This window comes from Centroberyx gerrardi, chromosome 18 (genome assembly GCF_048128805.1).
Source record: "Centroberyx gerrardi isolate f3 chromosome 18, fCenGer3.hap1.cur.20231027, whole genome shotgun sequence".
Lineage (NCBI taxonomy): Eukaryota > Metazoa > Chordata > Actinopteri > Beryciformes > Berycidae > Centroberyx > Centroberyx gerrardi.
This window is the reverse complement of record NC_136014.1, coordinates 21,123,452-21,147,337: the sequence shown is the minus strand read 5'-3', so window position 1 is coordinate 21,147,337 and position 23,886 is coordinate 21,123,452. Positions and strand designations below refer to the sequence as shown.

Genomic DNA, 23,886 nt, shown 5'->3' with positions numbered 1-23,886 from the left:
CGGTCATTCAGGAATTCACAAAAATATGCTTTTACACAATCAACATGTCAAGTTCCTCCCTGGTTGTTGGGTGTCAGTTAATTTCTGTCAAAAAGGAGAAGAAAGCCTTGTTGTAGCAATGTTGCATATTTCCATTTCATATATTTCAGAAATCCAATACATGTTTTTGCTCCTCCTATTAACCCAGAGGGAATGTCCGCTCTACCTCACATTCAGCTTTCTGATGACTGTGTCCAGGGAAGCTCTGTCTTTTTTGAGGGACCGTCTTCGCCCACAGTTTTGGGAAGCTAGCTATACGGAGGGCAAGTTTCTGGAGGATGTTTCGCCCATGCTGCCTGTGGAGAAATTGATTTCTCATTTAGTGTTTGTCTTTAGAGTGGAAGCACAATGTGCAGATAAGTGTAACTGAGATTCCTAAAAGGTTTAAACAAACAAACATGATTTCACGGTGGCGCCCCAAACCACAAACCGTAACAATATGGCTGATGAAGGACAAAGACACGGGGATGTGAGACTTACAGAAGCCGGTGACTAAGCTAGTGTTTCATTTCATTGATTGTTGATGCTGCTATTCCTCCTCTTAATAAATTGGTGAAGATGATGAAGTGAATGCAGCCTGTTCTCTCTTCTTTACCTCAGCCATCCATTCAGCAGAGCATTCATGACTCGGCCGGGGCTGCAGCTGTGCACCACGGCATCCGGGGCGAGACTGGCCCGCTGCTGGATGAAGGCTCTGGACTCGCCCGCTCTGAGCAGCAGAATGCGGGCCGTCTCCTCTGCCTCACGGTCCGCGGCCCTCTGGAGGTGAACGAACAGGTCCCCGAGGGTGGCCATGGCAACACGGGACACTGCAGGGTGCAGGTTCTTCACCTGGAGAGCGATAATGAAGATCACCAGTGAATGGCTAGACTTCTAACACACACTCGTACAAACATTATCTTGATTTTTGTTGATTATTTACTTTATTTATTAGTGTTTTAAATGAGTCCCCAGGCTTTCTTTATGGTAGTAGTAGTAGTAGTAGTAGTACTAGTTGTTGTTGTTGTTGTTGTTGTTGTTGTTGTAGTAGTAGTAGTAGTAGTAGTAGTAGTAGTAGTAGTAGTACTAGTTGTTGTTGAAGTAGTAGTAGTAGTAGTAGTACTAGTTGTTGTTGTAGTAGTAGTAGTAGTACTAGTTGTTGTTGTTGTAGTAGTAGTAGTAGTAGTAGTACTAGTTGTTGTTGTTGTTGTTGTAGTAGTACTAGTTGTTGCTGTTGTTGTTGTAGTAGTAGTAGTAGTAGTAGTAGTAGTAGTTGTTGTTGTAGTAGTAGTAGTAGTACTAGTTGTTGTTGTAGTGGTAGTAGTAGTAGTACTAGTTGTTGTTGTTGTTGTTGTTGTTGTTGTTGTTGTAGTAGTAGTAGTAGTAGTAGTAGTAGTAGTACTAGTTGTTGTTGAAGTAGTAGTAGTAGTAGTAGTACTAGTTGTTGTTGTAGTAGTAGTAGTAGTACTAGTTGTTGTTGTTGTAGTAGTAGTAGTAGTAGTAGTACTAGTTGTTGTTGTTGTTGTTGTTGTAGTAGTACTAGTTGTTGCTGTTGTTGTTGTTGTAGTAGTAGTAGTAGTAGTAGTAGTAGTTGTTGTTGTAGTAGTAGTAGTAGTACTAGTTGTTGTTGTAGTGGTAGTAGTAGTAGTACTAGTTGTTGTTGTTGTTGTTGTTGTAGTTGTTGTAGTAGTAGTAGTAGTACTAATTGTTGTTGTTGTTGTTGTAGTAGTTGTTGTTGTAGTAGTAGTAGTAGTAGTAGTACTAGTTGTTGTTGTTGTTGTTGTTGTTGTTGTTGTTGTTGTTGTAGTAGTAGTAGTACTAGTTGTTGTTGTTGTTGTTGTTGTAGTAGTAGTAGTAGTAGTAGTACTAGTTGTTGTAGTAGTAGTAGTAGTTGTTGTTGTAATAGTAGTAGTAGCAGTAGTGGCAGTAGTAGTAGTAGTAGTTGTTGTTGTAATAGTAGTAGTAGCAGTAGTAGCAATAGTAGTAATAGCAGTAGCAGGAGTAGTAATGGTATGAAGTATTATTTAGCCTGGGAAAATCATCAGCTTATTGTGTTTGTATGATAGCTGAGTTTATTTTGTTATAAACAACAGCAGTGTGATGTATGAATGTCTTCCATACGTCCATGTTGGCTGGGCACCTGGATGAAAAAATATTCAATATCAATTAAGATGTGTTTTCTGAAGCGGGCCGCGGTCTGTCACTACAGCGGCGAGACGGCTGTGTGACTGACACATTCTGCTCTGCCGTGTTGAATCGATTCCCTCACCGTGTGTGTGTGTGTGTGTGTGTGTGTGTGTGTGTGTGTGTATGTGTCCAGTCCACCTCTGCAGCAGCCCAGCAGGTCATGATGATTCATGCTGCGACTGATAACAATAAAGCCTGTTTCCTGTGTGTGTGTGTGTGTGTGTGTGTGTAACCAAAAGAAACTCTCAGCAGAAGTGTTTTCATTCCAAATGCCTCCATCCTCTCCTAATATTCCACTGCTCCACTCTGTTCTGCTCCATCACACTTCATCACAGAGTCCAGCTCCACTCGGTGAGTAAACAAACAACATAAATCTCAATACTTCTCAGTCTGTTCACCGGCAGCAGTGAAGGAATGAGGCAGAAACATGTTGTGACCCCAGCTGGCAAACTTCCTTTATTACTTTGGTAAAACTCCAGTCCTCTGTGGAGACGTTTTGAGACTGCGCTGAATGCGTTTCGGACCTAATTTGTCTTGGTCAAGCGAAAATTGAAAACTCAAAATAGCACTCCTGTCATTTCTCCAGTCTCTGAAATACCAATACCAGCTGATAAAGTTATGTCATTTATATCAATTTTGAAAGATTTGTCTAGAAGTTTGGTTTTGGTCTCACATAACACTGAACTCCAGTTTGATATCTTGGCAAGGCCGGCTTTTTTTTTTGTCTTGGACTAAAGTGAGATCATCATGACTACATTTCTGCCTATATGTATGTGATATAGAATATAGTATTTCACTCTTTTTTTAACTTAAGAAGGCTCTGGGGTTGACAGGCCGCTCCAAAATCGCTGAGTTGCAAATCCTCTCCCTGGGGGAAAAAGAAAAAAAAGAACCATTGTCCACCACTGAGCCTGTCAACAACCCTGAATATGTACCGGGAAGCCTGGAAATGAACAAAATCCACACCGAGGGGGTAAAGAGAAATACTGTAAATCTTTATTTTATGCCAAAACATTTGTACAAGAGCTTTTTCCAGCCACTGTCACAGGTTTGATCCGTCCCATCCAACAGGCTGCTGGACCCGTCTACTTCTCATTCATTGTCGTCATATCAAAGTACATCCAACTTATTGTTTTCTATTGACAGAGTGCCAACCCAAGGAGAGAATGTTGTCACCAGTTCTATTCATGAAAAAGACATCTGGGGTGAAAACAAAGTGTCTGAAACTTATGATCAACACTATAATCAGGAGCTGGGCTTGTGGAAGGTGGCATCTCAATGATCTCTCTTAATACTTGGATTTTCTCCCTCGTCTGATGAAGGGTAAAAGCTTCAAGCTGAACAATTAGGATTCAACTCTAACTTGACCAGTTTCATATCAGACCTGATACAGAGCAGGGGAATAGAACAGGCGGCCATTTTACATTTCATTTGTGATACAGCTGGGGTTTTGAAGTATTGTCCAGAAACACGTAGGCAGATCTAGCCGTAAACATAGATGGCTACAGTGGTCAAAATTAGGCAATTAACTTAAAAAAAATTGGTTTAAAACCCAAATAAAGCAACTTTAAATACCTACTGAGAAACATAACTACTATTACTTAAAATAACATGATTTAAAAAAAAAAAAAAAAAAAAAAAATCTAGAATATTTACATTGCATTCAGTCAGCATGGCATAGAAAATGCTACCTAGTCTAGTGAATGTATTGCTAAAGACTTGCTCATCTACAGCTGCGTGGGCGTTAAAAATACTTTTTTGGGTTTGCAAATGCGCAGGTTATATAGATGCTGACGCAGTCAACAGGTGACCACCACACTACACAGCACAGTGCTGCATGTTGTCACAGTATAAACTTCATTAAACATTGTCATACGACCTGGCGAGTTAAAGCTTAAACAAATAAAAAAGCAAATTCATGTGGCAGTGACGGCAAATTACAGCCATTTTTACATGGAATATATGCTCTAGAAACCATGTGAACAGAGTTGAGCAGGACAAATCGAGGATGGTTTGATCAGCACCACAAAAAAAAGAAGGAAATGATTGAAAATGGGGAATTCCATAAAAAAATGAATGACACATCCCTGTTCGTGCCACTTTAAAACGACTACAGTGAGATTATTGTTGGGGCATGGTGAAAAAACAGGTCTAACTCATTTTCCCCTCTTCAACGGTGACTACATCACGCTCCAAACTACACAACACTGCCCCCCAGAGGGAACGGGGAGGAAGGAACTTGACAGTGAGTGAACCTGAGGTAGCAAAGCCAAATCAAAGACTTTGGATTTGATAATGTATGAAAAAGAAAATGCCTTTTATCACATTAGTGCATTTTTCTTAAAACCTCCCAAATTATTTTACACTCTCAAGTTAACACTACATTTCTCTATATAAAATTATACACAACAAAATTATTATTAAGACAAAACCTTCTAATGCAACTTTATGACAAAGTCCTGGGTCCTGAGAGAGAGAACATTAGTCCTACTAGTTCCACTGTACAGGTAAAAAAGTAGCATTTTAATCCCATCTTTCACAATATACACAAGCAGTATAATTATACTAGGAAGGCGTACTTACAAAATTACTTCAAAATAAAAGCCAAGCTGATATTGTAACATTTTCAATATGGGAGTAAAGAGTGAAACTTATCAAAAGATTATGCAATTGGTGAGCGTAAAGGGTGTGTTGTCTTTTTGGAGTAGAAAAACAAATGTGTATATACAAAAATATACATCCTAACAAGACTTTCCCAGCAGAGGCGTTTTTTCCTTTTCTTTTTTTCAATTTTGTAAACTTTTAAACAATTATTTTCTAGTAAAAAAAGGCAATAATTCAAACAGTTCATATACCAATAAGTGTTTTTTTTTTTCTTCCTTCAAAAAACATGAAATGTACTGTAGCTCCTTCAAGACTTTCCAGAATCAAGCTTAAAAAATTTCTTGGTTTAAAATCGTGAAGAAAAAAAAAAGGTAAAAGGATTTAAAAAGTCTAATTCAGTCAGTCAATCCATTCATGTTTGGGTTTTTTTTTTTTGTCTCTAGTGAGCCTCTATAGCCATGTGCTGATATTGGGACAGAAAGGCCTCAGCTCGGGAGCGTCCGGCGTAGGAGTTCCTCAGTAGACGCCGGGAATGATCCGGTAGCGGACGGTTCGGCAGTACTCGTCCCACGCCGAGCCGTACTTCCTTCTGCAGTCGCTCATGTCGCGCGAGTCTCGGTGCACGAGCAGGATGATGAAGTAGATCATGTAGTACCACGGCAGGAGGTGGCTGAAACCTGCAGACATGGGCGGGGAGAAGGGGGGACAGAAGAGAAGTTTTATAAGACCTGATTTTTATCGAGTTATTAGTTATTAGGAAAGGGAATGTGCTTTGCTCTCTTCTGCTCGTACCACTTTTTGTCCCCACACAAATAAATTGGTATGGATCGGTCTCCTTCCTTTCGTTCATTCATTCATTCGTTCGTTCGTCATGGACAATTTCTCAGACACCATTGATCAGATTTTGCCGAAACTTGGGGCAAAAGGTGCATCTTGCTACTGTGTTGAGGCATTTTCAAAACTGCACTGATTAGCCAAAGGAGGACGCTACAATTACAGGTGTAAACAAGGTGCCGTTTGCTGATCGGCGCAGAAAGGAACGGCATCATTCATGAGGAATGACATGTTTACTCAACTGTTGCCTTGTTTTTTGTGAGGTGAGTTTGTGAGTATGTGTGAACTGGCCAATCACGTTTGTCCAATTATTGGAAAATTAAAAAAAATGGGTGTAGTTCAAGAACAGAATGACCCTTCTCCAAATCAGAGCAGCTAAATAGATTAAACAGCTAGAAAATACATGTTAGATGTGAAATGTGTCTGGAATAAGACTATTCTTCACAAAAACAAATTTCCCGATATGTCAAACAACAGTAGGGGTATACAACTACAGAAAATGTGTTCTATATCCAACCTTAACCATTTTTACCCTAAAACTTTTCCAGATATTTGTGTAATGCCAAAACTTTACGACCTGAAAATTCAACCAATCAATCTATTCCCCCTCCTCCTCTGATGGAACATTATTTTTGTTAAATTCCCAAGCATCTTCGTACCCGACAATGATCAAATCCATTTTCTATACTTTTAATGGACTTTTGGTTACTTGGGTTACTTTGTGGGGTGAAAGCAGAACAACTCACCACAGGGTAGGGACCAGGCCAGAGCCATGGTGAGGTCTCCCAGGTAGTTGGGGTGGCGAACGACGCCCCACCAGCCGGACACCAGCAGACTCTTCCCTGTAGCTGTCGGGATCGTCTTCAGATCTGGGAAGACACAGAAAAACAGAGAGGGAGAGAAAGAGAACCAAGGAGCAAGAGAGGGGGAAAAAAAACAAGACACATTTTAATATAGTGTCTTCAATCTGATCTTTGAACACTGTTTTAGCATCAAACTATACTGGCAACCATGTATCAAACACTTGTATTATGTTAAAAACAAGCACAGATTATGTACACTATCGTGGCACATTTGCGACGATGACTTATGGAAATCTGTCATCAATTTTATTTATACAAGACAAATAACTCTAGCATCGAAGATATCTACAGAGCTCACAGATAAAACATCAGTAACTATAATGGCTGTTCCACCCCAGTAATTTCCCCTTGGAGCGCGACAGAGAAACCAGTAGGGAGAAACTGTAATTGTATAACCACGACATAATGCCCTCCAGCCTGGAGGATAACTTACGGGCTAGTCTGGGGTCTGATGGGTTTCTCCTGAAGTTGTTCTTCTGAGAGTTGGATTTCCTGAAGATGTAGAAGCCGAGGACTGAAAAAGAAATTGACAGAAACCTTTAACATGACCCCAGAGGCGCCAGCCTTGTATAAGTCCTTCCCTCAACTTGTGAAACTGGGAAAATTAGTTCACAAATTCAGGGCTTGGCCAAAGAAATCTTTATTTAATCACTTTGGCAATATTCAAATTGTCTAGAGATGGTCCTTTTCTTTCATGTCCTCGACATTACTCATTGAATATCGATGCATGAAATCAAGAAAAAGTAAAAAGAATGCTCAAGAAATACCATTATCTAATCTAAACAATCCAAATGAATCTTTTGGTTACTGTTTCTCTTTCTACAACTCAGGGCTAAAAAATAACACTAGTCAAATACTGGAAAATGCTGGCCAGTTTTGGCTATGGCTAATAAGTCTGAAAGCTCTAAACTTGGCTGATGACCACATTGCACTGGGTCAACCTTTTCTTTCTACAAACTACTTTGAAACTGACTGATGAAATCCTGAATCCAGTTGATCAGTGAGTTAAGTTACATGCTCTGTTCCTACTCACGTTTGATTGCAACGATGGCGACGAGCGCGGGCAGGCCCAGGGGGTTTGGGTGGCTGACCAGGTAGTAGGCCTGCAGGGTGTAAGTGAAGGGAACCCACACCAGGTCGCCAAATGCCAGCATGAAGCCGAAGCCGTCGTGCATCAAATCCATGGTGGTCAGGATGGCCTCCTAGGAGGGGAGAAATACACAACCACATTCAGCCATCATTCATTTGGTTAGCATGACAGAAAGTGCTTTTTGTTTGTTTTCAGGCAACATGTTTCTATAAGATCTTTCAGGTTTTTATTCTAACCTGGACATGGTTTTTAAGTCTTTCCTTGTCTTATCATGTCACTTTTGAGTGTAATCACAGTGCAAATTAACCAGCTATACTTAAGCTACTATCCTAGAATTATGTCCTTCAGCTATGAAGTTTTGTGTATCCAGGTTATGCACATGTAGCCATCTGTTTTTGTCCTGTGTTGCGCTGAGCGTACCTCGTTCCACAGGCCGTCCACCACGTAGAGCAGCTGGAAGAGGTTGACCAGGATCATGGCGTGGGACGGAGCCTCCAGACCCTGCTGCTGCATCTCTGCCAGCGCCATCGCAAAGTTGATCACACACTGGACAGAGAGAGACAGAAGAAATCCATGATTATTGGGAATAGTCCTTAGTTGCCTTTTTTGGTTATTCCACAATGCTATACAACCATTTGGGGAAAAAAGCTACCTGCAAACTATCAATCACACTTTTAAAGAAACACTGGGAAAAGAAGGGGCACTGAACCTGCTTATGTTTATGGGTTGGAGACTTAAAATTCATTGCACACTAAACAAAATTGACAAAATGAAATATGAAACCTTTAGTGAATAAAAGTTAAGATGGCAGTCGGCATTTTATATCAATAGTAGTATGTGTATGGAGCAAAAACAATGTGTCACTGTCCACTTACAAAGGTGCTCACTCGAGTGAACTCCAAATGCCTCGGTTAAAACTGCAGTGCGAATGGATGCAATTCCACATTTGACCACCAGAGAGTGCAATGCATGTACATAATGACAGCCACTACTGGCACAGATCTACTGCTGTTTTATGTTTGGGGAGATTAACACCTACACCAATTCTACCATTAACAGAGAAATATGCAGCTTAAAAAGCCAGAGACAAGGACTTGGACAGTGTTTTCAACCAATATAGATGAGCCATTTTGTGAACAACAATAAACATCATATTCAAAGTGTTTACTAAATGCAGTTCTGACTACGACTGGGGGTTCTTTGCTGGGTGTGCCAGAAGTAATGAGGAGAAAGCCAGCAAGATGGAGAGCAATTTCTAATTTGAAAACGACCGGGGACGCAGCCAGCAACAGAAAAAAGCTGATGCCACACCACCCTTCTGACAAAGGACTATATTTTTGCTATGTAGTTTTTTTTTATTTTTTGTCTTTAAAACACAATTAGAGGCTTAATCTTACTTCAAGTCTTTATGTACGATAATTTGATATCAAATTGTTTTAATTGGTTTAATTTCTGGTCTTTGAAAATAATGAAACGTGAAGGAGGACAAATTAAGGACTAGCACATATGTAGGCTATATACTGTATGTCTAAAGTCTGCCTCAGTGTCCCATGACAACTCACCCAGCCAATCAGACCAGGGCGCATCTCACAGAAGAATTTCAGATCAAAGTTTTTGATGCGGGGGTTGAGCTCACGTCCCTTGAAAAAGTCGTAAAGCACATTGCCTGGGGAAAATAAGAGAGAAAGAAGAGAGATCTTTGACATGCTCAGAATACACTAACTGTCACATATAGTCAATCCTGTATCAAATGCTCAGTCAACAGATTGGAGTGCGGAAAAAACATCTTAGGCCAAAACTCCAGCTAATGTGAGACAAGTTGTAAAATACATTCTGCTATATTCCTGTAAAGTGAATGATTTGTAAAATTCCCTGATATTTCCTGACTTCCTGACACAGAAACTTCAAACCAAATTTTTAAAATCTTAAATCAAAATCTCAAATTTTAAATCAAATTTCCAGACTTTCCCAGCCTGGAATACACCAAATTTCAGTACTTTCAGCCACATCAACACTCTTGTCATTCACAAATTCATACACCTACCCTCCGCTCTTCCCCCCTTACCGGAGTTTCCCCCTAGTGCCAGCTGGTCCGGAGCAGTGTAGCGGGAGCGGGCGTACAGATAGACGCTGAGCAGGAAGGAGACGAGGAGGGAGGCCACTGCCAGCTGCAGGAAGTGGCTGTGGATGTAGGCGAGGTCGACGCCCAGGTGCACCGCTGCTGCCACCGCTACGCCGCTCACCACGATGGCAAAGAAACCTGGAGGGAGACACAGACAGAAAGAGTGAGTGAGAGAGAAAGAAAGAGATTTGGATAGACGGACATGTAGAGAGGGGAAAAAAGATTGAGAGAGCAAAAGAGAGAGGAAAGGAAAGGGGGAAAATGAAGTCTCTCCTCCGACACAATGGCATACGATTTTTCAACCTGCTTAATATTCAATAAAAACCACAAAGAAAAGAAGTTGTAGACAATTATGTTCTGGGGTTCAATTATGTTTTAAGGTTAGGACATTTTGTAAAACTTTACTCTCATAGAGAACAGGCAGGCTTCAATTTATCAGTTTCCAGTATCAAGCCACACCCTAAAATTTACTGGGAGCCATGTATAATATGTCAAAAATCAAAAGCAAAAACACGTAATGTTCTGCCTAAAACAGAAGGATGTCAGGTCTTTATAATGGAGAAAAAAATAGAATCTGTCTCAATCCTTTTCCCTCAATGTCCCCAAAATAATGGTCCAAGTTTGTCTGGCCAGCACTTAAAGATCAGTACTCTGAATTAGTAATGGTAGTGACAACATGCATCCCTTATGCATGTCAAAATGAAGACTGCCTATTACATGTGAAAGTGAACAAAAATAATTCATTCATTCAACTGAGGCTAGAGTGGGAAGTTCAAGACACTAATTGGTTGTAATGGAATTTGCTTGATTTCCTCCCACTGGGAATCAGAGACAGAGCGCTCGCTTCACGCAGCCTCACCATTGGTTCTGTAGTTCAGCCTCTCCCCGGACCTCAGCGGCATGCCCTCACTCAGCTGGAGAGAGAAGCACAGAGAGAGAAAAAAGTTTATATTAACCACGACTGCGAAGAACATATTCTTATTTGATGTAAGGGGAGCAGTCAGGGAGGGTCGGTCACTCACTCACTCACAGTCTCACTGAGGGGGAATTCAATGGTCGTGTTCATGGAAAGGAGACTGCTTTTCATACACTTCACTGCACTGATTTTTACAGCTAGTTCAGGAATTCAAGCAGATGACCTTCTGGTCACAAGTTTGCTTCTAGGATAAGTTAAAGTTTCATTCCACTTCAAAAAATGTAAGTATATTGTTATTGTAAAAGTCTCTGAGGGGAGATTTGTGATTATGGGCCTCATCTCACCAGCAGTGTGGTGAGTTTTGAGGGGGAGTAGGAGACTGAAGATTAAAGCCTAAGAACACACAAATCACCTTTTAAGGGCAAGCAAAGCCTTAGAAGCCTTGAAGGATGAAAAAAGGCACTACTGCCTTGCAGAAGGAAAAAAAGATGTGTAGTACATTATCATTTAGGTGAGCAGAAAATACCCTCAGGTGGTCTGTGTAAGACATCAACAGGCAGAGAAGTAGAGGAAAGAGAACAAGAGCTGCCATTCTCCTGAGCTGTGTCTCCTGAACCGTTACTCCTGAGGAGTAATCCAATTTCTGGCCTCTGCCACGGCTAACGAACAGAAAAACCAAGTCATGTGCCGCATGCAGGTCATGATCGGGTAGAGGTGTGTGTGTGTGTGTATCTTTCCCACACCACTGAATACGGAGGGCAAGACAGCTAACCTATAATATTTGTGTTGGGTCCAGTGGAGTGCTATACTGACAGCATTTGTTCCATGTGAGAGACCTTTTCACCCCGCCAAACAAAAAAATTCAGGTAGGAGACACTGATGTTTGCACTACAGTAAGGAGGCATTGGGTGTAGAGGACTGCACTTGTGTATAAACTGAGTAAGAAACTACCTGTATGGATGACAGTAAAACAAAGAGGGACCTTTCTGTTTAAATGGGAGAAGAAAGTGCCACAGTATGTGCAGAGGAGGCGTCTTTGCGAGAACAATTCTCATTTGATGGACACCTATGCTACAAGGCTTTTATCCAAATACGCCATTTGGTGAATACCTTCAGCCAGAAAGCCTTGCAGCACTGTGAGTGCTTACATTATTTTGGATAGGTGCCTCAAAAGGCAGCCACATGCCTCTGATTCACAGTTCTTTAGTAACTCACATCTGTGTGTGTACAGTTCAGCTATTCTCACTCACCTTTCCAACAGGCAGGATATAGAGCAGGGCCTGGAAGAGGATCCAGAGGAGGACGACACCGAGGGCCTGGGCGTCAAAGAAGGTGTCCAGTGGGGGCAGCGGAGGGGGGAAGTTGGCCAGGCTGGGATCCTCCAGGTTGACCTGGAGCACCAGGAAGAAAACCCAGGCAGGCAGGAAGAGCAGCCAAAAGTATGCTCCTGGAGGCAGAAAGATGCACACCATGGTTATTAATATTATCATTTCTGCTGGCTTTTCAAATTTTCATTCCAGTTTACTTAAACATTTTTGCATGCCTAGCTTTATGCCTTTATTTTAGTTGACTACCATAACCTTGATACAGACACACAACAACAACAACAAAAAAAGAAAAAACAAGTATTCCTTCCCATCCCACAACCTACCTAGCCTGCCTCCAAAGTCCAGGGGGGTGGTGGAGGCGGCAGCAGGAGCAGCAGGCCTGGCCTCCTCCTCCAGCTGCTGCGGCTTGACTTCGGCTGCCTTGGCATCTCCATCGTCCTTCCGACGGCGCAGGTTGTAACGTCCCTGGTTCTTCTCAGGCTCCGCCTCCACCTTAGCCTCAGACTTTTGGAGAAAGGTTTAGGTTTTCATTACTTACACATACAAATTGATGAAACACAAAACAAACATTCAAACTTCAAAAAAACATTTCTTCTATTAATATTGCAACTCTATGAAATGCTGTTCTGGGGGGAAATTCAGTAACACAAACATGAGTATGCCTTCACACAGCCTGTTTTTGTCATGGTGGAAACAGAGTCACTGAAACTTTAACGTCAGTCACATGCCAGCCATTCTCTCTGCTCTTCACTCAGTTAACACCTACTGTAGACTTCAAGTTAACTTCAAGTAAAAAAAAAAAAAACCTTTATAAACCCCTCTCACTACACTACAAAACACTTATGACCATGACCTACCAGTCAGAGCTATGGTTTCACAGACATCTCTGAGTCTTTGTTTGTTTAAGCATAAACCTCTATGACTGCGGTCCTGGTCCTTTGCACAGAAAGCTTCTTACAGAGGGTATACCGATCTAGGAATAATGATCAGTTCACATAACTATACGGACTTAACAGTGACTCTAGAGGCAAGCTGGCATCAGATCAGCAATCCTACTCAGGGATGTGATTAAAATAAAACAAAAAAGCAGGGAAAAATGGGAGAATTTCCGTTATAGTTGAATGGGACTCCTGTATCCAAAATCCCTGTAAAAAGCACATCACTGTCTACTATTCTAAGATTTTCATACACGGCCTTGATAAGCTGTACAGACAGTTTTAAAAGTAGGGACAGTAAAGACGCGGCACGTGTTGGAACGCCATGTGACTGGCTAAACGAAGCACGATCTTGTGAGGGGAGCCTCGCTCAGCTGGATAACACACACCGGCAAAATAAACACACACACACGGCCCCCCAACATGCATGCATCATGACATTCCATTAGCTCTAGCTACGTAAAAGCCCCTTCACAATCATGCAGTGAGTAGCGCCTGGAACATCAGTTGTTATCGTAATACAGTCTACCTGACAAAACTCATTTCAACAGTGAAAAAGCATGTGGAATAAGAGCAAAACATATCTGGCATCGGTGCTTTCTGTGCAACAGTACAGAAAGAGAGATGGTTGGCATTTAGAGGGTTGTCACACACTTTCCATTTTAAAAAATGCTATACTTTTCCCAGTTTAAATTCTTGACTGGATTTAAAGATTTTGGTCAGTGTTCAATATGATGTATACTGAGAGTGGCTGAACAATATGACTGTCACATAGGCTACATCAATTTATAGCTGAAACTTATTTTTTACATTACAAGTCAGAGGGCGTGCGATTACATATGTGCATTGGGAGGGAACAACAATATTTTTGATACTTTTCGCAGACTTTTCCCAGAAATTATCAAATTATCCTTATTTTTCCAAACCCATGAAAGAACACTAGTTATTTAAGAGAAAAAACTCACCTCGTTTACCTTGTTAGCGGTGTCATTCTCCTCTTGACTTTCATGCCTATTGTTGCTATTGTTCTCAACTGGCTTTGTCGGTTTCTGGCCATGAAACAATGGAGGGATAGATGGAGAGAGACAAAGAAGAAAAAAACAAAACAAAACAGCAACGTGAGGAGGAGACAGAGGGAACGTGATGATGTTATGGTAAAAAGCCAATAGGGTAGAGAGAGACAGAAACTGTTCCACGTGTACCACAATGACACTGACGGGGGTAATCACCAGAGTTGTACCTGTCAAAGAGTTGGGATATTTGAGGATGAATTAGCAACAAAAAAATGCTGGGCAAGATCAAAGTTTTATCCATTAGTGGCAGAACTTTAAATCATCATGAAGTGTAATATCATGATGAATTACAAACACCCACAGCAGGGTAAGTTTGAGAACAAGCAAAGACCAAACTGGATTGACTGTATTTGTGATTTAACTGCCACAGCCAAATTGTACCAGCATTTGGCACCTGATAGGTGACAATTTCAGGCCCTGATAGTGCACATCACCAAAATCAATCAATTGATAATATCCTCCTCACTCTAGGACCCCATGCCCAGAACAACTCATTTGGGATCCTGGGAAACAAACATTTCACAATTCATTTCATTTACAAGTCACTTCCTAGAATTGAACTGTGCTGCAAAGCGGGCTCTGCGATTCCAGCCATAGCTCTGCGTATGAGTCTTTGTTGCCTAGCAACATTAACAACAAAATATAGTTCCAGGAAGTAAAAACTGAACCACTGGGGGATTAAAGAGAACAAAGTCCCCTTAATGTTGCAAGCTTGTGATTTATGGCTTTGCTTGCAACCGATGTGCTCCTATCCGTTTTCCATTTCAAAAATCCACAATGTTTCCAGACTATTAGGCCTATTTCTTGAATGGATTCCAAGATTTTGATTGACCTAAAATTTGATGCATGCTGATTGTGGCAGGGCAATTTGACTGTCAACAATGCCATGTCACTCGATGTCCTGAGACTGTCCTTCACAACAAATATCACAAAGTGAAAAGACAGTGACTGTATAACTACATAAAATGTATAGTTATGCAAGTACAGAACAATATCTCCCCCCAAGACATGGAAATGATGAAATTCAATGTCTACACTTTCTGACAATACCCCCGTCTCCCTCCCTTCTCCCCTACATCCCCCCCAGTGATGTGGTCAGAGTGGAAAAGCAGTTTTCCCTCTCACCAGGGGGTCGAGCCTGACCTCTGGCATATCCTTCAGCTTTAAATCCTTGCGGGAGCTTGGTGCGCTCTCTGTTATGGCCGCGGCAGCGACGGCTGCTGCTGTGCGGGAGCTGGACCGCCGTGTGGTCCTTGCCGGGGACCGCGAGCGGCTGCGACGGCGGGCCGGTGAGCGAGAACGGGAGCGGGAACGGGAACGGAAACCGGAGGCACTCTGGAGGAAAAATGGTAACAGAAACAGAAATGGTAACGTTATTGCTGATACTTTATTACACAGGTGAATGTGTCTGAAAAAGGACATAGTCATAAGTCACAGGGTATACTTGTAGGTCATAAAGTATAATTTCATGCAGAAGCAATATACAGTGGGATGAAGAACAGATAACTGAAATAGTCATTTCAAAAGAGTATTATTTTAGCCTTCAGCACTGGGGCGAATCCTTGAACGGTCTCCCTCCTCTCTGGCTTTGTGCCTCTCATGTTGGCTTACCATAGCAGGAAACTAACTTTTTAATCTACAGGCCACCATGGCTGGTGGATTCCAAAATTGCAAAACTGCTATTTTACCAGCCAAAATGTTTTTCGTAATAAAATCAAAGCACAAGGTTGGATGGCTGCCAGTGTCTGGTGGAGTAGAGAACTTAACAGCCACATGCAACATTTACCAGCTGAAGCATGGTTGGCTGGTGGCCAGTGTCAATTTCCCACCCCATGGCTCAATGTCTACAGCCTTGATTGAACCATTAATCACTTGACTGATTAACGGTCCTACCTTAAAATCCACCTCCCAAAGCTTTGATTGATTAAATCAACTGAGGAATATCCCTATCACACATGCTTCAGACCCCCACTACTCTTAAAGCTGACGACCTACAGCTCTAATTTAACCCCTGATCTGTTAACAGATGAACGATCTGATCAAGAGCCTTTGTTCATCATGGACTGATGTAGGCTATTCAAAGTTAGGAAAATAAAAAACCTAGCCACCGCTAGGGCTGAAAAATTAATCAAATTTTTATCGAAATCGCAATATGGCCTACTGCAATTTTCAAATCGCAGGAGGCGCAATATTTGTTAAAGGCGAAATGTGTGTCAAAATAGCATTTTAAATGAAATATTGTTGTGCTGCAGAGATGTCCTGGCCTACACATCATATTCTACAGACTTAAGAAAACATCTTTGTTTGGTACAGATCCCCGCAAAAATCACACCATAATCATTTTAATACGTTTTTCAATGAAAATGAGAATAATGATGTAAAAATTATCATTCCCTCTAATATCGCAATTGCAATATCAGTCAAAATAATCACAATTAGATATTTTTTCAAAATCGTTCAGCCCTAGCCACCGCCCAAATGCTGAGAGTACAGAGTTGTTACAAGTTCTTGTCCTACTTTAAACAACACACTGGCACATTTGTAAAATAATAAAAATGCCTGGTGGATTTTGAAATCCATCACCTTCTGTGGCTTGTCGATCAAATTTAGTTTCACTGTGCTGTCCTTGATGCATTTGTGGCATGACACCACAATATCAGACATACCCAACACAAACAGAAACACAACACAAAAACAGTGCTTGTTGTGTTGGCTCTCCTCTCCACTTCTTGGTTCACCACAAGCAACTTTAAAAAAAACTTTGGGAAAGACAAGAGTGTAGAGCAGTAGATATGTCACTCTGTAGCTCTGGCCCTACCTTGATGTCTTGCTCCTTGAGCTCCAGCTCAGTGCCATCCTTGTAGATGACAGTGTAGAGCTGACTCTTGGCATCAAAGCTCAGCACCTTAACCTGGTAGTACAGGCTGCTGCCGGGCCAGCGGCCCATCACCGTGTCCCCAATCTGGTACTTCACACTAGGCATCCTCATTGACCTGAGAGAGAGAGAAAGACAAACAGAAAGTCAGAAGAGATGGAGAGTGTGAGAGAGGGAAAAGAGGATGAGAGGATAAAGAGAGGGGACGGGAGAGAGAAGAGAGAGGACAAAAAAGTGATAAAAGAAGGACAGGAGATAGAGGAGGGAGGAAAGAGCAGAGGAGATTGAGAGGAAATGAACAGGTGGGATGGGAAATGAGAGGAGAGGATATGAAATAGAGGGGGAGTGAAGAAGATCTCGTGTTTAAACTGCAGTACTGTGGCAAGGTTAGGCTATATCCTTGGAGTTGCCAAGTTCAGTTTACAGTAGTGCTACAGAATTTTCAGAAAACAAACAAAAAAGCTATTGCCAAGGCTGCAATTTTATCTGGAGAGGAAAGGTGTTTCAAACAGCTTCTTAAAACTAGGTTTTCTTGTGTTGAGCAAAACGAGTCTACAAAACGAGTTGCATGAGAATTTGTGTATTTTATTCAAACTGAATCTGAAACGGAAACTAAGTCATGAGTTAGAATCCCACTGTTTAGGCCATTTTAAGTTAAAAAGAAATTAAGTAGAAAAAGCTTTATCCATAGGCATCTCAATTTAAAATAGCATTATTCAGGAAAAAAAGTGCAGACATAATTTGCCATTGGTAGGTACAGTGCAAAAGGATGATTTGATACAAAGGCAGGCACTGAATTACACTTTCGTTTCAGTTTCCTTGCACTCCACTGAAACACAGCATGAGCTCAAAGTCGAACATGGACAATCTGCTTGAATGAGAGCAATACTGGCATTTGAAAATCTCAATGGGCTCATTGTCACTCAAACGGCTCTGGCATTTACATACTTGACATACAACTTTCTCTGTCTGTCCACTGCATTAACATACTGTGCTACTAGGGCTGGGCAGTAATTCAATATTATTGTCTTTCGTGATAGTGATATTGTGATGAAAATACTAATGCAGAGTTATTATGATTCACAATTCTGTTGTCTAAATTAATGATAAAAAGCAAATACTAATTGAAATCTCTCACAAAATTAGATAAATTAAGAAATATTCTTTGAAAATGTTAGCATAAACCATGTAGTTCAATGCAATGAACATCAATTGTATTATACAACATGCAATTTTGCATGTGTTAGCAAACCATTAGGCTATAGGCTATATCAATATCAAAATAATGTCTTATGATTATTGTGATAGTAGTATTGTCCAGCCCTATGAGCAACAGTGTTTGCCCTACATTCAGTCAGCGGTGTCCAACAGTTAGTAAAGTAGGCTATTTAGGCCTAAATAACATAAGGGCATCATCTCATCTCATCAACCCCTAGGCTAATAAACAAATGGTACAGCAAATTGTTACAACAAGTCCTTCTCTGCTGAAAGTTTGGAGCTGTAACAAACTCCAGAACTAAAACGGACTGAAGCAGATCGGAGACCAAACCCCCAGTGCTACAAGACTAGGTATCCTAGTGAAGTCTGGGCTGTTCAGGGCACACCACCAGGCATGTGTACTTCAAAATGTTAACCATCAACATGTTAAACCCCAGGGCAAAATATGGTGCTGTGCCTGCGGCCCAGCCCAAAAAACCCCGGGGAAATCCCTGAGCAAGAACACAGAAAAGACAACAGAACCTGCGCCATTGATTCAATTTTGTTTGTTGATACACAACTAACTTGGCAGCAGAGTGGATTAGCAAGTATCCGCCCTGCTGAAATGTCCTTGAGCAAAACACCGAATCCCTACCGGCTCCGGTGGTGCTGCTACTCTGTAACTGACCCTGACCTCTGACCTCCCTATGGAGGGGGATAAGTGAGAGGAGAATTTTCCTACGAGGATCAATATATCACATTATTATTACTTTCAGGCAGATTGCTTTGCTTTCATAATCTGATAGAATATGAAGTTAAATATTATACAAAAGGATGTTTTGACTAGCTCCATCAACCACCATCTTCGCTTCTCATCTTCAAGTTGTGTAAAATTATATTTGCGTTTATAATCAAAATGCAATGCACACATCCTTGCATATTTTAGATACGTTTTGGCCTACAATTTCAAAATCATCCAAACATTTTGATAGTATGGACAACCTCCATTAGCCAACAGTTCAGATTGGCAAAATCCCACTGTAGTGTGCACCACTGGACACAATGAGGTGGCCAGGCAAGGTCAGCAGTATGGAACATTAGTGACTAGGGAGGCTCAGTGTCTAGAAAACCACCACACTACTGTAGAACTGCTGACAGGCCCGTCCCCACTAGGTTTACCCAAAGCCGTCTATCTGAAAGAGTTCTGCCATTCAAGTCACTGCAGACCAGGCTGGGAAATTTAGACCAGCCACTGGACAGATGCTAGTAAACTTCAGTTATGGCCGGTAGGTTTGCCTACTGTCCCAACCACTTTGCCAGGAGGTATCCATAAATTTGAGGTCCTTTCCTACTCTAAATATTAGTTGGGCTCATAAAATAGTGATAATGGCTGGTGAATTTTACAACTGACCACCCACTGTGGCCAGTGGACAAAATATAATTAATTTCCTCCTACCCTGTAGGAGGAAATTAATTGCCTACCACAAACAGATTGCCCAAAAATAATAAAGTTAATATTAGCCAAAAAGTGCATAGGCATGTTTCTGCAACTATACTCTGCATCACTTTCCCGCCTTGGCCTGCTACAGCCAGCCTAAGCACCTACAGGAAACACTGCAATACGCAAATCATTTTTGGCTAGCATTGCTTTAACAAGATCATTAAGTTGTTTGAAGGAAGGAAACACTGAATAACTGCAGGTTTTCGACAGTTTCAGGACAGCAGACTTTAGGATCAGCAAAGCAAGTTCAGGTTCTACCACATTTTATCACATACTTTAATGACAGTCCCTTGTCAGCAGTCACAGTAGTTTAAATTCCAGTGGTTAGCTCAGTACTATGCTTCAGTGTAGGGCATGTAGCATTTAGAAACTGCTTGAACATCAGGATTAGTTATAGATAATGCAATTTTTGTCCTAGATGCTCCATCTACCTATGAGGCATTCAAGAAGTCCTCAACTTCATATCCTAGAAACCCTTCATGCTAAACTTGACAAATGGAAAAAAGAATGAATATGACAGCTATACTAGCCAGCAGTGTAATTGCAGTCAACATACACACATCTTCAATCTCCTGTAAGCCTCACAGCCACAATACACAACCAACTAAACACCACAAAAAACACTGATTCACAGCAAAAGCTCCAACAGTCCATTAAAACGACATACCCCTGTAATAGCCCACCAAGATCACCACAAATAGAAGCAGGGAGACTCAAACATATATAGTCAACCCCTAATCCACTGGTCACAGTAGTCACTAATCTAATCTAGTGAAACACAACATTCCATAACATCAGAGTGAAAACCAAGTCAGTGTGACACACCCAAAGCAAGTCTCTCTGTAGCTGTCCTGGCTCGCCTGCCCAGTTCCATATGGGATGTGGGGGTTAGGGCTAGATCGTGACTGACAGTCTCCCATCAGACCCAAGGCTGGGTGGATGAAAGGATACAGGCTGTAACGTGGGTGGAGCTTTCAAAATAAGTCAGGCATCCCCCCTTTGTGTTGAAAACTGCTGTTTAGCTATGATGGAATGCAGCCCATTGAAATGTAACATGTGAATGAAATTGTTAATCCCATCAAGGAGGCGATAACCAGTAATGTTATCAAAGCACTGAAGTGTCACTGGTGAACAGCTGTTACCATCTAACTTACAGTATGCCAAGTTTATATATGCACGCTCGCCTATAGTCCCCAAAATAAATATAGCAGACATGACCGCAAGGCAAACTTTACTCCCTATATGATCAAATGTTTACCAAGTTCATCTGCTAGCTTGCTCGACTGGGCATATGGACGGTGGTCAGCTGATAAGGTTTGCTAGTTTGAGACTCATAAAGCAGTCGATTTGAGTTGAAGCTGCCAACTTGACAAAGAGCCTACCTATGATCGCTGACTTTTGCAGTGGAAATTCAAGACCATTACATTTTTGAGTAACCTTAAGTTAGACGTTGACTTTTACTACATCTGTTTATAAAATGGCTCAAGTTAATGTGCCTTAAAATGTTAATGCAAACATGCAACATCCAGTGACGAACGTTGGGTTTGTTAACGATAAATTGGGTAACGTTAACGTTAGTTGATTTAAATTATGTTAGATTAGTGAAATGGTAACACTGTCTACGTGTAGATTCTGCTCGCAAAGGAACCAACGGAAAGGAGTTGTTCTTCCAAACAGGGATTTTATTTTGCTCGAATCTGTATTGTTGTCCAGCAGTTTTTATTAGGTCAAAGTTATTTACATTGTGTTGGTGATGGGTTTGGCTGAATAATATTGAAGCAGGCATATTTGTTTATTCATTCTAACGTTGCTGTCCTGGCCGTTGCGCTCATTATTTGACTGCTTGATACAAGAATGTGAGCTTTGAGCATCTCCTTGGACAGTAGCATGTCCTTAATGCCAGCAATACCAATGTAATGTAAAGTAACTGCTCCTTTAACGAAAATGTGACTACTTATCTTCAAGCGATAGAAAGGAAGGGAGGGAAAACGTCATGCATTCAAACATTGTTGGCGTAGAAACCAAACGCATCCGCCAAAAGTCAAACCATGTTTTAGCGGCAGGTGGATAATTTAAACTAAGTTGAATTCAGTAACGCTATCCTCGCGCAGGTTTGTGAAACATAAAGTTAGCAGGTACACGAATAGTCCACTGGGCTAACGTTGACATTTCTATTTGATAAAGCGATTATTTGGCTAAGTATTCACCGTCTATTTTCTGAAACCCTGTTGCTGCGTCTCGTTAATCTAGCTAACGAGGTGTGCAGCATTAGCAAAACGTCAAGTTTGTATCATCAAACTTATGTTATGTGCATTAGCTAGTAAAAGGGAAAATGTTACCTGTAGCTATATAACGTTAACGGTTCACCTGGCGTTATTCATCGGAAACAGGGAGACCTACGGGGGCAAGTTCAGATTCCAGGAACTAGCCGGAGCCCAACAGTGTCTAAACCCGTTAGATAGACAGCTAGCTACCGCTAAGCCCTAATTTCCCAACAAAGAGACACGTAAAACGAATTGCGATGTTGCATTTGAAATATATCCAGTGGACGGATTCACTTACCTTAATAGTACGCCTATAATCCCAGTGAGTAAACCTGATTTGATATTCCGTTAAAAACGAGGAATGGAAAAAATAAAGCTATATTTCATAAAAACTGACTTTGCTAACGTTTGACGTAGAGCGCGTTCTCCCTCCCTCTACGGGTAAAACCTACCAGTGTCTAGGATGGCGCGAAGGCTGCTGATTGGCTCGTCCAGCGTTCATTTTAAACGGTTCTGTTTTCTCATTGGTTAACGGTGGATTTTAACTGAGTTCAGATTGGTTTCAAGGGAGTCACGACTACTTTGTTTACTGGTGTCAAATTGCCACAAGGGTCAGACAAAATGGCAATGCTGTAAAATCTGATATTTTATAGCAGCGCACTGCAGCCACGCGTCACAGAATTAACACCATAAATACAGATAATATGTTTAATGTTATGTTTAATGATTGGCCTAATATGTTAAAATGTAGTACTCGAGGAACTATGAACCTCGAGGGGAAACTGTTTAATATAATAGTGAAACATAAAACAGCGGGTTATAGTAATATAAAATCATCAATAATATAAAAATCAGTCCAATGCATTATTACAATACTACAGATTATACTAGTGTACCATTATATTGTAATCTATTGATTTACTTTAATTAAATGAAAAGACTATGTATGCAATATCATTGAGAAAAGCAAAATAATGTCTGGAAAGATATTGATTTTGAGATACATCTCAGTCTACCTCATAGGCAAAGTTCTTTTATGTAAAATATAATTGTACACATGGATAGAAGGAAATGATATGTTCTATGCATTTCCTTCTCTTCATCAAGTGCTGTCATGGTGGCCTATAGCATAGGCTACTAGCTACTACTTAGAGCTACCATTGCCATTCAGTGTTATCAAGCTCTGGAGACAGATTCATCCTTATTAAAAACAAAACAAAAAATCTCATTATTTGGCAATAGTGTTGTAGGCTACTTACGACTTTTTCTGGGTGTTTAGATGTTCTTGTGATACAGAATTTACAAAAGCACATTATAGGAAATGTTGACTATATGAAAAATGACAATTGAAAATAATTATAATTGCAATAACTTCATAATAAACAATCGTCTGTCCTAATACTTTTGGTACGCTATAATGGGGAGACTGAGATCAAATAAACTCAAATTGCATCTGACAGTCTGTAGCTTCTAATTATTTAATCTCACATACAAAGTAGTAAGAGTATGACGCCAATACATCCAAGAATTTGTATATGGTCCAAATACTGATGGATCTCACTGTATTTACCAGGATGCAGTCAGAATATTTCCACCTTCTCTCAAATACCATAACAACACTGTGTCAGCTGGCAGCACTCAATCCTACTTAACTACACACAAGGCCAAGTCTTTGAAGTGTACAGTGAATTTTAATTAGGCCTGCCTTCTAGTGGTGCTTGTGACCTTGGAAACAAAAAGTGTAATATTTGAAGCAAAGATATCCCATATGCTTCAATCTCGCCACACACTCCCCTGCTTTATCATCTTGGTTTCATTCAATAGGTTATTTTGTAATGTGGCATCTGTGTGGGAAATTGCACCATAACCTGAACGTGATTTCATCTTCAGTAAACCGAGTCACTCAGAAAAAAAAATTCCAAGTTTGAGAAGAAGGAAGTCAGTTGCAGCTGCATGCCATAACTTACGAGCATGCGAGACCTGACCGTTTTGACAAATCACTCACACCTGCTCGTCATACCTCAAGCTCATAAAAACAATAACGGGAAGAAAGCAGATTTTGAAAATTCAAACTCTCCA

At 40.9% G+C, this 23,886-nt stretch overlaps 1 protein-coding gene across 4 annotated transcripts; it reads right to left on the bottom strand.

Moving 5' to 3' along the window:
- Nucleotides 1–3,179: 3,179 nt before the first annotated feature.
- Nucleotides 3,180–22,232, bottom strand: lbr (lamin B receptor). 4 transcript variants are annotated; one of them, XM_071899217.2, is made up of 14 exons: nt 22,106–22,232; nt 16,789–16,963; nt 15,096–15,305; nt 13,863–13,946; nt 12,286–12,466; nt 11,885–12,081; nt 10,578–10,632; nt 9,662–9,856; nt 9,159–9,262; nt 8,017–8,142; nt 7,540–7,708; nt 6,940–7,020; nt 6,390–6,512; nt 3,180–5,486 (listed from the first exon to the last, which is right to left on the bottom strand). In XM_071899217.2, exons 2-14 carry the CDS (start codon nt 16,957–16,959, stop codon nt 5,326–5,328), a joined length of 1,857 nt encoding a protein of 618 aa, XP_071755318.2. In that variant the 5' UTR covers nt 16,960–16,963; nt 22,106–22,232; the 3' UTR covers nt 3,180–5,325. The 4 variants fall into 4 exon arrangements, with proteins under 4 accessions (XP_071755318.2, XP_071755319.2, XP_071755320.2 ...); XM_071899218.2 differs by having other exon boundaries at nt 13,872–13,946; XM_071899219.2 differs by having other exon boundaries at nt 15,114–15,305.
- Nucleotides 22,233–23,886: the final 1,654 nt, after the last annotated feature.

Excerpts from the sequence above, each read along its gene's own strand:
- lbr (XM_071899217.2), bottom strand. The coding sequence starts at position 16,959 with ATGAGGATGCCTAGTGTGAAGTACCAGATTGGGGACACGGTGATGGGC. Across the intron at positions 12,467-13,862 it reads CCGCTAACAAGGTAAACGAG|TCTGAGGCTAAGGTGGAGGC; the intron begins GTGAGTTTTTTC and ends TTTCTCCAAAAG. Across the intron at positions 9,263-9,661 it reads GGCACTAGGGGGAAACTCCG|GCAATGTGCTTTACGACTTT; the intron begins GTAAGGGGGGAA and ends TATTTTCCCCAG.